Source organism: Oncorhynchus kisutch, linkage group LG5 (genome assembly GCF_002021735.2).
Source record: "Oncorhynchus kisutch isolate 150728-3 linkage group LG5, Okis_V2, whole genome shotgun sequence".
In the NCBI taxonomy this organism is placed as follows: domain Eukaryota; kingdom Metazoa; phylum Chordata; class Actinopteri; order Salmoniformes; family Salmonidae; genus Oncorhynchus; species Oncorhynchus kisutch.
In genome coordinates, this window is record NC_034178.2 from 17,459,964 (window position 1) to 17,473,605 (window position 13,642).

At 41.1% G+C, this 13,642-nt stretch overlaps 1 protein-coding gene across 1 annotated transcript in view; it reads right to left on the minus strand.

Annotated features, from left to right (window-relative positions):
- LOC109890123 (zinc finger protein 385B-like) overlaps positions 1-13,642 on the minus strand; it is a 106,104-nt gene that overhangs the window by 67,213 nt on the left and 25,249 nt on the right. The window contains exon 2 of the mRNA XM_031824606.1: positions 1,903-2,045. Within this exon, the coding sequence (XP_031680466.1) occupies positions 1,903-2,045 (143 nt within the window). The remainder of the gene's footprint in view (positions 1-1,902; positions 2,046-13,642) is intronic.

A 13,642-nucleotide genomic window follows, 5' to 3' on the forward strand; every position in this document is an offset into this window, starting at 1 on the left:
GGTCAGTGGGGAAGCAGAAAATGACCATGTCGAATTTGTTTTATTTGGTGACCTCATGAAAGACAGGAGACACACATTGAGAAGTATACACATAATTGTTTTTCATAGTAACTTACAATCAGTCAGTGGCCATGCTCCCGTGAGCACAGACATTACACGGCGTCATGGAACGCGTCCCCCTTTCTACTGAAAGTATAAAACCTACTTCCGACAAAATTTACACTAGACCAAAACACGCCGCGTTGCTTCCGGTGTGTGAAGTGGTTCTACCTGTGACCTGAATGATCCACCATTGAGACCAGAAAACATGGACGCTGTCGCTACATGTTGCAATGGTTGGCAACTCTACCAAAGGACAACACCAGAGAACGTGGAGATCATCCACACTGAAAAGGTTAAGAAATGATAAAATACCAATTCCAGATTATGGCAAGAACAGCTCAAATAATCAAAGAGAAAGGACAGTCCATCATTACTTTAAGACACGAAGGTCAGTCAATACAGAAAATTTGGTCAGTCAATACGGAAAATTTAAGGAACTTTGTGCAGTCGCAAAAACCATCAAGTGCAATGATGAAACTGGCTCTCATGAGAACCGCCACAGGAAAGGAAGACCCAGAGTTACCTCTGCTGCAGAGAATAAGTTCATTAGAGTAACCAGTCTCAGAAATTGCAGCCCAAATCAATGCTTCGCAGAGTTCAAGTGCCAGACACAATTCACATCAACTGTTCAGAGGAGACTGTGTGAATCAGGCCTTCATGGTCGAAATTTCTGCAAAGAAACCACTACTAAATGACACCAAGAAGAAGAAGAGACTTGCTGGGGCCAAGAAACAAGAGCAATGGACATTAGACCGGTGGAAATTTGTCCTTTGGTCTGGAGTCCAAATTGGAGATTTTTGGTTCCAACCGCTGTCTTTGTGAGACGCGGTGTTGGTGAACGGATGATCTCTGCAAGTATATTTCCCACAGTAAATCATGGAGGAGGAGGTGTTATGGTGTGGCCTTGCTGGTGACACTGTCTGTGATTTATTTAGAATTAAAGGCACACTTAACCAGCATGACTACCACAGCTTTCAGCAGCAATGCACCATCCCATCTGGTTTGGGCTTAGTGGGACTATCATTTGTGTTATATGTGTTATTTCATAGGCGCAATAAGCATGAATTGCAATTATGTAAGGAATTGGGAGGCCACTTGATTTCAACATCTAAACAAAGTATACTGCACGACAAGCTGTACTTGGTACTGCACGACAAGCTGTACTTGGTACTGCACGACAAGCTGTACTTGGTACAGCACGACAAGCTGTACTTGGTACAGCACGACAAACTGAGCATGAATTTTCCAGGATAAATTTTCATTAATAGTGCTGTTTTAGTAGTGTCTGCTTTGCATGCAATTTGAGGAGTTGAGACATAAAAAGGGTATTGTTAGAAAGGTTAACAAATAATGTCTAAATGTCTTTCAGTGTCCTTATGACTGATTTTGTTGGCCCAAACCTCAAATGCAAATGGCGAGTTGAAACTGCTTGTCAGAAAGGAAGAAGTGATCTTTCACATTTGTTGTTGTGAGTGGCAGGGAAAGGGGCTTGGCGTTTGTGAGTAAATGGGAAGGTGAGCAAAGCACAGAATGAAGTGAAAGAGATGAGACCAAAAAGACAACATGAGAACAAGTGGACATAAATGCTCCTAAAAACAAGACATTTTTGATGGGGTAAGACAGTCGATCCAAGCTTATGAGCCATTTGTATATAGGTTGTATTAATTTTTATTAATTTTAAAGTCCCAAAATGGATGTACCAATCACCAACTTTTGCTTTAATTGTCCAGCCCAAAGCATCACTTATCAATTCAGATCAGAGCAGTTCAGCGAGATAGGAAGTGATAGCAGGAGACTCACTGTGTTGAAGTTGGGGAAGAGTCCCACTGCTGATGTGGTGTCCACCGGGAAGGACATGAAGGACTTCATATCCAGAGTGGACTGCATCATAACAGGAGGGGTCCGCACCAACGCCGGGAGACAGCTGCTATGGAAGGCACTTCCTACAGAAAGAGAGAGAGAGAACGCAATTTAGCAACAGTAGAGAGAGACAAAGCGATAGAGAGGGGAGGAAGAGACAGAGAGAAATTAGATACGTAAATGTCTTCCATACTCACAGGAAACCATGGTTATATCTGCAACAGTGCTTGCACACACATGTAATTCATTCCTACGGACGGCATCAAGAGGACAGAGGAAGAGGAGATGGAGTGTGGATAAGTATTTTATTTTATTTAACCTTTATTTAACTAGGCAAGTCAGTTAAAAACACATTCTTATTTACAATGACAGCCTACACTGCTTTAGACCGCTGCACCACCTGGGAGCCAAGTATTCAGTGATGCGTGAGAGAGTAACAAGACACACACACACACACAACATGCCTTCAGAATTTCCCTACTGCATCACTTTTTTTGCTCTGCCACTGAGCTCATGGATCCCCTCGCAGACAATCATGTCATACAGTACGACGCACCAAGGGACTAGAATGCACCTGTGCTGAGGCAGCATGGTAATTCTGTGCCCAGTGAACAATTGATACAATCCCACATCAATCCAGTCGAACATACATGCTGAATCTCCAAAAAACAGTCCCACTCAAAATAACCCAACACGTCATAATATATAGCATAGTACATCCATTTTAGCAGATGGTTTTATCAAAAGCATCGTACAGACTAATACACACTGAAATGTAACTTGCAATATCTTATAATAACATTGTAGTTCATAGCTCTTGACTTAGATCATCACATAATCCATTATTGATGATGTTTAAGCAGACAGAATTCTATGAAAGCGTATAACTGATGAAATCCAATTAAAATGCAAACGACAACAATAAATCAATAACGAGTTTGCAATTTTGGCAGCTATACATCACAACAGGACGAATACATCACAGCAGAGTTTCAGAAAACGTGTCTAACTTTATTTTCAATATCTTTTCAGATAAAAACACACACTTTGGAATGTGGTTTTGGAGGAACAGAGGATCCTCGAGGCAACATTAAGGTATATTTTTTTATATTACCTTTATTTAAGCAAGGAGTTTATTTATACAAGGGTCTCTTTCACAAGGAAGCCCTGCATCTACAATTTCATTTGAGATAATCAAAAATCAAATACAATATAAAACATGTAAAATACTACACAACACACATTTACAAGAAAACAATTACATTCCTCAATAAGAAGGTCCCCAATCAATATTTTAAATTGCCCGAGCGGCACAAAAACATTCCATTGTAATGTCTTTTGTAGTTGGTTCCAGCAATGAGGTGGATTTACCTAGTTTGGTGGAGACCTGAGGAACCTCAAGAGTTAAAACTTCTTAGGGATAGCCTCCGTTTTTTCAATTTCGCCTAAAATGACATACCAAATCTATCTCAGCTCAGGCCCTGAAGCAAGGATATGTATATTTACATATTTGATAGTAAACACTTTGAAGTTTGTGTAAATGTGAATTGAATGTAGGAGAATATAACACAATAGATCTGGTGGAAGAAAATACGAAGAAAAAAACAACCGTTTTTTTTCTACAACCATCTTTGAAATGCAAGAGAAAAGTCCCAGTTCTATTAATCACTCCAAGTCTGATGGTGTCCACAAGATGGCAGCAGTGTATGTGCAAAGTTTCAGACAGATAACTTGAAGTATGAGCGAACTACATGACATCTAGTGTGAAGTCACCCAGGTACATTTGGGCAAATCGTGAAGGAGACATTTGCATTCATATTACATTTTTCTGCAAGAATATTGTCAAATCTGTATACTTGGACTTTGATTGAGCTTTTCCGGTATTAGTAGCCATATTATAAGTTCAACATTTGCAAAAACAAACCATTTTTATAACTTCATAACTCTGAATATTAATTATAATTTTTGTCCAAAAGGAAAAGGCATGCTGTTGTACAAGGTTAGTAGCTACATTTTAGGACACATATAGGGTTCCCGGATACTCCCGTAAAGCCCAGCTCATTGGCTATCTAGCTAGCTTTGTTAACCCTGATGGGAGCTTATTTGTCAAAGTTAGAGTCGTTCAAGTGAAGACCGCCCGCGTCATCGGCGTGCCATGAAGGCGTCGCTCTCTGACCAAATATAGTGTCCTATAGGATATACTACACCGCTAATGATATAGTGAAGTCTGGTTACATTCTAGGATCTCTGAGGAATACATGCAAACGTGATTTGGCTGGTTGACACAACGTTTAGGGTTAGATTTTCACAGATTCCTTTCTTTGCAAATTGAACAAATGGAAATACAAAAATCGATCGTGCATGCTATATGGACCTTTTTAGAATATGAAAAATGATTTTATCTAACAAAACAACAACTCATGTTATCTCTGGGACCCTTTAGATGATAGATCAGAGCAAGATTTCAGAACGTTTCACCTTCAGAGGTGAATTTATCAAACCTAATGTGCGTGAAAAGTGTTTTGTTGTTAGGAGCTCTCCTCAAACAATAGCATGGCATTTTTTCGCAGTAATAGCTACTATAAATTGGACAGTGCAGTTATATTAACAACAATTGAACCTTTCAGACGATATAAGACACTTATAAGTACCGACATTTATTGCTTCTCTAAAACCTGCGATCGTGACACAAGGTGCTGCATGATTTACAACTGACCCGTTGACAGGACGCCGATCCATTTCCATGTATGAGGTGCTTTAAATGCGGATTTACCTATGTTGGTGGAGACCTGAGGAACATCAGGTTAACCAACCCCATGGTGTCTCATGTTTTTATATTTTAACAGCAAAGTTAAGGTCAGTAGAGCTTAGCAAACAAAAAGGGAATACAGAAGTGATTTACGGCACTTTAATGAAGTCCAGCCAACCTTTTGGGTAAATCTCTGAGACATCTAACATTTTCCAGTTGCCTTTCCCGTTGAAGTGGATGAAAAGCATGCCGTGTCATTTAAGGGAACCAATAACTCATGCACATCTGCATGGAATAAGGTCAACGTAAAGAGTGTTTATTGAAAATTATTGAAAACATGGAGCAGGCTAACTGACAGCTTAATCCAGAGCTTTAGGTTAACGGCCTCAATTAGATCCTCTTTCCTAAGGTCATACCAAACTCTCGATGCAATAGAGCATCCCTCTCATCTCTTTTGATGAAATATTCATTTGACAATGTCAGGCCATAGAAAAAAAATGTTTTGAACAAAATCTATTGGTGCCTGAGGCTGGCCTTGTCGTTAAAGCATGTATATGATTCATCTGCCTGCCATGGTACAAATCTCAGCATCTACCGGCCCTACACAGCATCTCCCTTCTCTCTATCTCCCCTTCATTTCATACTATATCTGTCAAACAATAAAATATGGATGGACAGTAACATTTTGCAGGTATAATTGTACTCAGATTGAGAGATTATGCTCAAATATCAATATAAGTTATAGCACAGCACACCAGTAGCAGATATACACTGGTCATATTAGTGATGCTGTAATCAGAAAGAAACGTATGCTAACAATCTCTTTGAACTCTCATCAATATTCAAAGCAGTGATCGCAGCTCCACAGCCAGACTAGAGAGAGACAAAAACAGCCGGCACACTCTGTTCTGAATAACATCAAGGCAATTTGAAATCTGAAATAGTCACTAAGGAAACACAATGACGATTCAAAGAAATGTTGAGCAAATTACAAAACCAAACCAAAATTATTTAATGGCAGCACGCACACACCATTTTTTTTAGCGTGGATAATACCTGCCAGCCTTGGACTGTTTTTCTCCACTACAACGCCAGATTCCTGCCGTAAACCCTGGACCATTGATCATCACATCTAGCTAGCTGCCACTGAGTGACCCAGCCCCGAAGCTAGCCCTGAGCCAGGCGCATCTCCCGGCTAGCAAACAAAATTACCACAACTACACTACCTCTTTTGCCATCTGGTTCGGCGCCCCGCCCCGCCCATCAGCTGTGCCTTCAACCGGTCTTTGCCGGACGACGGAGCAGATGCTTCTCCTTACCCCAGACTGCTAACTTTAAACGCTGTGTCTCCCGCGTGCTAGCGTAGTAACAAATACCTAGCGGCTTGCCTATTTCATCTATTGCTGTACACTGGACCCTATGATCACTTGGCTACATAGCTGATGCCTGCTGGACTGTTCATTTATCACGGTACTCCACTTTGTTTACCTAAGTTTATCTGTCGGCCCTAGCCCCGAACTGTGTGTAGTTAACCCTGTATGTAGTTAACCGACCCTCTTTGCCCATACATGGCCATTTTACCTGTTGTTGTTGTCTTAGCTGATTAGATCTTGTTGTCTTACCCGTTGATGACTTAGCAATCTCCCAATCAACACCTGTGATTGATTTATACCTCGTCCCACTAGACAACCAGTTTTGCTAGCCTTTAGCCTTACCCTCATCCTACTCCTCCTCTGTTCCTCGGGTGATGTGGAGGCTAACCCAGGCCCTGCGTGTCCCCAGGCACTCTCATTTGTTGACTTCTGTAATTGAAAAAGCCTTGGTTTCATGACAGTTAACATCAGAAGCCTCCTCCCTAAATTTGTTTTACTCACTGCTTTAGCACACTCCGCCAACCCTGATGTCCTTGCCGTGTCTGAATCCTGGCTTAGGAAGGCCACCAAAAAATTCAGAGATTTCCATACCCAACTACAACATTTTCCGTCAAGATAGAACTGCCAAAGGGGGATTAGTTGCAATCTACTGCAGAGATAGCTTGTAAAGTTCTGTCATAGTTTCCAGGTCTATGTCCAAACAATTCGAGCTTCTACTTTTAAAATGAATCTCTCCAGAAATAAGTCTCTCACTGTTGCCGCCTGTTATAGACCCCCCTCAGCTCCCAGCTGTGCACTGGACACCATATGTGAATTGATTGCCCCCCATCTATCTTCAGAGTTCGTTCTGTTAGGTGACCTAAACTGGAATATGCTTAACACCCCAGCAGTCCTACAATCTAAGCTAGATGCTCCCAATCTCACGATATGCAACTGTTCAGGGAAGTCAGGAACCAATACACACAGTCAGTCAGGAAAGCAAAGGCTAGCTTTTTCAAACAGAAATGTGCATCCTGTAGCTCTAAATCCCAAAAGTTTTGGAACACTGTAAAGTCCATGGAGAACAAGAGCACCTCCTCCCAGCTGCCCACTGCACTGAGGCTAGGTGACACGGTCACCACCAATAAATCCATGATAATCAAACATTTCAACAAGCATTTCTCAATGGCTGGCCATGCTTTCCTCCTGGCTACCCCAACCAACAGCTCCGCACCCCTCGCAGCTACTTCCCGAGCCTCCCCAGCTTCTCCTTCACCCAAATCCAGATTGCAGATGTTCTGAACTACTCTGGACGGTTCTGACCTAGAATACGTGGACAACTACAAATACCTAGGTGTCTGGCTAGACTGTAAACTCCTTCCAGACTCATATCAAACATCTCCAAACCAAAATCAATTCTAGAGTCGGCTTCCTATTCAGCAACAAAGCCTCCTTCACTCACGCCGCCAAACTTACCCTAGTGAAACTGACTATCCTATCGATCCTCAACTTCGGCGATGTAATCTACAAAAAGCTTCCAATACTCTACTCAGCAAATTGGATGTAGTCTATCACAGTGCCATCCATTTTGTTACCAAAGCGCCTTATACCACACACCGCTGCGACCTGTATGCTCTAGTCGGCTGGCACTCGCTACATATTTGTCGCTAGACCCACTGGCTCCAGGTCATCTATAAGTCTATGCTAGGTAAAGCTCCACCTTATCTCAGCTCACTGGTCACGATAACAACACCCACCTGTAGCACACGCTCCAGCAGGTATATCTCACTGGTCATCTCCAAAGCCAACACCTCCTTTGAACGCCTTTCCTTTCAGTTCTCTGCTGCCAGTGACTGGAACGAATTGCAAAAATTGCTGAAGCTGGAGACTTACATTTCCCTCACTAACTTTAAACATTAGCTATCTTAGCAGCTAATCGATCGCTGCAGCTGAACATGGTCCATCTGTAAATAGCCCTCCCAATCTACCTACATCATCCTAATATTGCTTTTATTTACTTTGCTGTTTTTTTGCACACCAATATCACTACTTACACACCATCATCTACTCATCATCATCTGCTCATCTATCACTCCAGTGTTAATCTGCTAAATTGTAATTACTTTGCTACTATGGCCAATTTATTGCCTTACCTCCTTATGCCCTTTGCACACACTGTATATAGACTTTCTTTTTTTTCTATTGTGTTATTGTGTAATGATCGTTGTTGGAAGGATGGTCGGACCAAGATGCAGGTTAATCATTTTTCATTTATGATAACCGGCACAAAACATGAAAGAGTAACAAACGAGACGTACAGCTTTGTAGGGCTAAAAAGCAACAATGCAAAATCAAGATCCCACACACAACAGGTGGAAAAGGCTGCCTAAATATGATCCCCAATCAGAGACAACGATAGACAGCTGACTCTGATTGGGAACCATACCAGGCCAACATAGAAAAGAAAGAAACTAGACTACCCACCCTAGTCACACCCTGACCTAACCAAAATAGAGAAATAAAAGGTTCTCTAAGGTCAGGCCGTGACATATTGACTTGTTTATTCCATGTGTAACTCTGTGTTGTTTCTGTCACACTGTTTCTGTCACACTGCTTTGCTTTATCTTGGCCAGGTCGCAGTTGTAAATGAGAACTTGTTCTCAACTAGCTTACCTGGTTAAATAAAGGTGAAACAAAAACATGCACATATGCAGGCACACAAACAGAATTTGTGTATCTCTCTCTGAGAAAGCCATCTCAGACAATATAGCCTTACATTTCAAAAGATAGCTGTGCAAAATTCTTACTATTACTGAGACCTGTATTTGTTTGCTTGAATTTCGAATGGAAAATGGCACTGTACAACGTGATTGTCGGGAGTAGGCTACAGGATTGAAGGATTCTAAATTGTTTGCCTTCATTAGACAACTTTGTTCCAATATTTCTGTAAATCAGTAATATTTTTTCCCAAAGTAATTCGTTATGGATCCATAACTAAATGAACATCTGCATTCTTCACCCTGCCAACTCTGATTAGTACTATTGAGCACCATTGCATCAACTCGCCATCCGAAAGTTCTATTCCCAGCTAATTGTTCAACATTACAATGCCTGCTTCGGTATTGTTGGAAATGAAACCTGCTCACGTTGTTTTATAGTTAAAATGTAAAGAACAAAAATAATATTGGAACTCTGCGGTCTTTCAATTGTTTCCTATGGCGGAAATGTTGGCATGTCTGTCTATTTTGCAAAATATCTCGCAATGTGTATATTTGGACTATTTTCAAGTCGGAGGCCAAGAGCCATGGCCACGGATTTTGTGGAGCGATGGGTAACAATGCTTCGAGGGTGGTTGTTGTCTTTGGGTGCAGAGGGTCCCTGGTTTGAGGGACCCTCTGCACCCAAAGGGACCCTCAAACCAGGGACGTAATTATGTAAGTCTGGGCAGCGAGCTCGTTAATAGTCAGAAGTTTGTATTTTTCCCTTACTTTTACGCAGACATAAGCACAGTTGCGAATGTTCGCAACTGGCACTGCCAATGTTCGATTCCATTAATTTGCTATGGGCTCGCTCTAGTTTTCCAGTTCAGCCAATGTTCTTAAGCCGTTTTTCAGCCTTGGGTGAATTTTGACTTGTTCTGTTGTCGTAATAACAGTGTAGCTAACAAATTGTTAGTCAACATAACATGTAAGGTAACTTATTTGAAAAGTCATTACTTTATTTTATTGAGTAGCAAGCTACCCATTGGTCGTTAGGGCAAATCTGGTCTGTGATAGGAGGGGTGTTTTTCACACCTAGCTCGGCTATTAGACTATTCTTTAGTAAAGGTTGAATAGTCTATTGTTCAGCTATTAGCCCCCCTCTCCAACCTGCAACAAATTGTTCCCATCGCATTCCTTTCCCTCTTCCATGTGTCGTCATTCTGCTCCTGAGTGGCTAGCTTGTGGGCGTGCTGGCAGGATATGGCAGCATCTTCGGTTGTGCGCTAAGCATTCTGCATACAATACCACGTTTGTATGAAGGTGTGGTTATTCAGGGGTGGCAGGGTAGCCAAGTGGTTAGAGCGTTGGACTAGTAACCGGAAGGTTGCAAGTTCAAATCCCCGAGCTGATAAGGTACAAATCTGTTGTTCTGCCCCTAAACAGGCAGTTAACCCAGTGTTCCTAGGTTGTCATTGAAAATAAGAATTTGTTCTTAACTGACTTGCCTAGTTAAATGAAGGTAAAAATAATAATTCACATGCAAATTGTTATATGCTATGGAGGTACATTTGTGTCTTTATGTCAAGAGCAAGACCTTGATTTTCAATCAAAAATAATTGTTCTGAAGGCAACTTTTTCCCCGACACAAAGGAAGTTAAAGCGGACAAGTCATCTCAGGTAAGCAGCACTGGGCTGTATTGACGTATCCAAAAAATTACATCTGCTGCTTTAGATTGAACGGTCATATCTCAGATATTGTTTTCATATCTATAAAAAATAAGCTGTTTTCTTTACTTTCAGAGTGCGAGTTGATCAAGGGGTCGAAAATGTAGATATTGCCAGATGTTCACTGTCCGAGGAACAGGCCGAGGAAGCTTTATTGCTGGCAAAAGTGTCCATAACCAGAGGTAATTAAACTGTTCTGTGTTCTTTTTCAGATTTACACCACATAAACAAAGCCATTTTCACAAGACTATGTGTTGCTGTCTGTTGCTGCCAACAGACACTGAGAGGGACGCCTCGCTTTAATTGTTAAACAACACAAATTACAAATTCATTATCCTAACATTAGCTAGCTGGCTAATGTTCACTAGTCAGATAACTTGCTAAATAGCAAGTTTCGTAAATGTACTTTTTGTTAATAAACGTTTGTCTCTATATTAACTAACATATTCCTCTCAGTTGTACATGTTTTGCTTGACTCGTTATGACGTTATAACAACTAACATTTGTCAGCCATCTTCATCCAGGGACGGGTGGCTCGCGTCAAAATTCGTCATTGGAACCACTCGATATGATTGGTCATATAAAAACCTTGGGACCCAAATGCATAACGAGTGCTCTAACTCCCCCTTGTGGTGGTCTGGAGCAATGAAGCCGTGACGCTGGGTACCGCGGTGCAAGCTCACAACTTTTAAAGGAGGAACCACTGTACATTGCATTTCAATGGTTGAATAGGAAATTACACATTTATTTTTGTGCAGACCTTTCAATCCCTGAATTGAAATGGAAGTGACCCAAACTTACTCCCTCAGTTTGGGACAAAGATGCAACAAAAGAACCCTCATCTTGCGGCCTTTACATGAGGCCCAAGAGCATCAACTGAGGGTGAAATAGTGAGAAGAGAGAAATACTTCCACTCTCTAGCACACCAAATGTGAGTGCTCACTTGTATTCAGAGTAATATTTGATAATATATAATATAATAATTATACATGCCACTTAGCCTATCCATTTAGCTGAAGTGGCTTGCAGTACTGAGTTCATACATTTTACGTACTGTATGTACATGATGGTGATCCTTGCAGGAGTTGAACCTACAACCAATTGCTAGCGCCAAAATCTTACTAGCTTAGCCACACAAGACCACTATGCCAAACCACTATAATTCATCCTGTATAGGTAAACAGCTGACTGGTGGATAATGACTGATGTATAGTAAAAAAGTAGTTCAGTCTGATTTCAGACCACTTTGGGAGAGTTTCCCTTAAATTGGTGGCAAAGAACAGATTTGTCATTGCCAAGAGCTTTGACATTTTCACTCCAGATTGCATGGTTTGTTCATGCAGTTCCGAGGGTAGCCTTTGGTTTCCTCCGTCTCCTGACCCAGAGCAGCATTCCAGTTCTTGATACACTCAAACCGGTGCGCATGGTACATACTACCATATCCTGTTCAAAGGCACTTAAATATTTTGTCTGGTCCTTTCACCCTCTGAATGGCATACACACAATCCATGTCTCAATTGTCTCAAGGCTTTAACCTGTCTCCTCCCCTTCATCTACACTGATGGAAGTGGATTTAACAATTGACATCAATAAGGGATTATAGCTTTCACTTGGTTTTACCTGGTCAGTTTGTCATGGAAAGAGCAAGTGTTCCTAATGTTTTGTACACTCCGTGTAATTTTTTAAGGTAATACAAAGGCAGAGTGCAGTATCTGCATTTAAACGGTCATAGGTCAAATCAGTGGTCATGGTTTATATGATAAACATTACTTAATAATAAGATGAGAAATCAGTGCATTTTTCTCTTACAACATATTTACTAGCTAGCTAAAAAAAAATCTGTAAGGCCATTTTTCTCAGTGTCACTGTTAATGGTAATGTGAAGAACAACATGAACTGCACCAAAGTCAAATTAGGATATAGCATTAGGCCAATGAGACATTGTCTAAAATTCTCCGGTAGAATGCCCTCGTTTTATTTCTTCACACTCACAACCGTAAGCTATTTTCTGTAATTAGCTTGCCATTAACTATTGTTGCGAGTTTATTTTCCTTTAATAACAAATACAAATGAGCTAAAGTTAAGACGTTGTCAGCTTTATGTTACGGTCCAAAAAAAAGTGGGGTTCTAGCTAACAAGCTAGAAACTAACCAAAACATTGTTTCGAGAGTTGGTTTTAGTTGATTGGTTTGTTAGATGGACTTACACAAAATAAATGTTTACAATAACGGATTTATTCGTGTTAAAATTCACCAGTTATGATATGTTGGACTACCAACCCTGATCATTTTTGTGTTTATACTTTTTCATCAAGACAACGACAAGTTGGATGTCGGACGACACTAGAATGTTCATAATGTCACTGCAACAACTGTCTACAAACATGACAATAGACATATTATAAACCAGCCTTTAATCTTGAAATCTTTGGTTGTTTAGTACACAACCGTACTTACTCTGTATAGCACATGGCCTCACATGTGAATCCTTAAAGTGATGGGTGGGCATAAGGCTTAGGTGTGTGACGATTATGAATGTGTGTAGACAAAGAAGAGCTCTCCAGTAGGTGCACTTGTAAGGACCGACACTGGAGTAGAGAAGCAGGTACAGGGAGTCAAACATTTAATTGGAACAGACATGGAACAAGACAGGAACAGCGCCAGCACACGGGTATACAAGAACATATGACAATCAATTTTGAAGCTGGGAACGGAGAGATATAGGGGAGGTAATGACAGAGGTGATTGAGTCCAGGTGAGTGCAATAATCGCTGGTGCGCGTGATGGGGGAAGGCAGGTGTGCGTAATGATGCTGGCAGGAGTGTGTAACGCTGGGGAGCCTGGCGTCCTCGAGCACCAGGGGGGAAGAGCGGGAGCAAGCGTGACAGCACCAAAACACACAAGGGCCATTTTCTCAAAAGTGGGGTAACACATTTCTCAACTTTCAAAGCAGAATTACTTTCCCATTGTTCCTCAACTGTAGTGTATGATATACCATTTTGTAGATCTGACTGTACTTTTATGCAATGTAAATTTTGCTGCATAAAACAGAATAGAGCCGGTTGGTCACATTTTATCTCATATGATATGGAAGATAGCCTGAGTGCCAGTCTGTTTGTGCCATTATGCCAACTCCTTGTCACTCATTGTCAT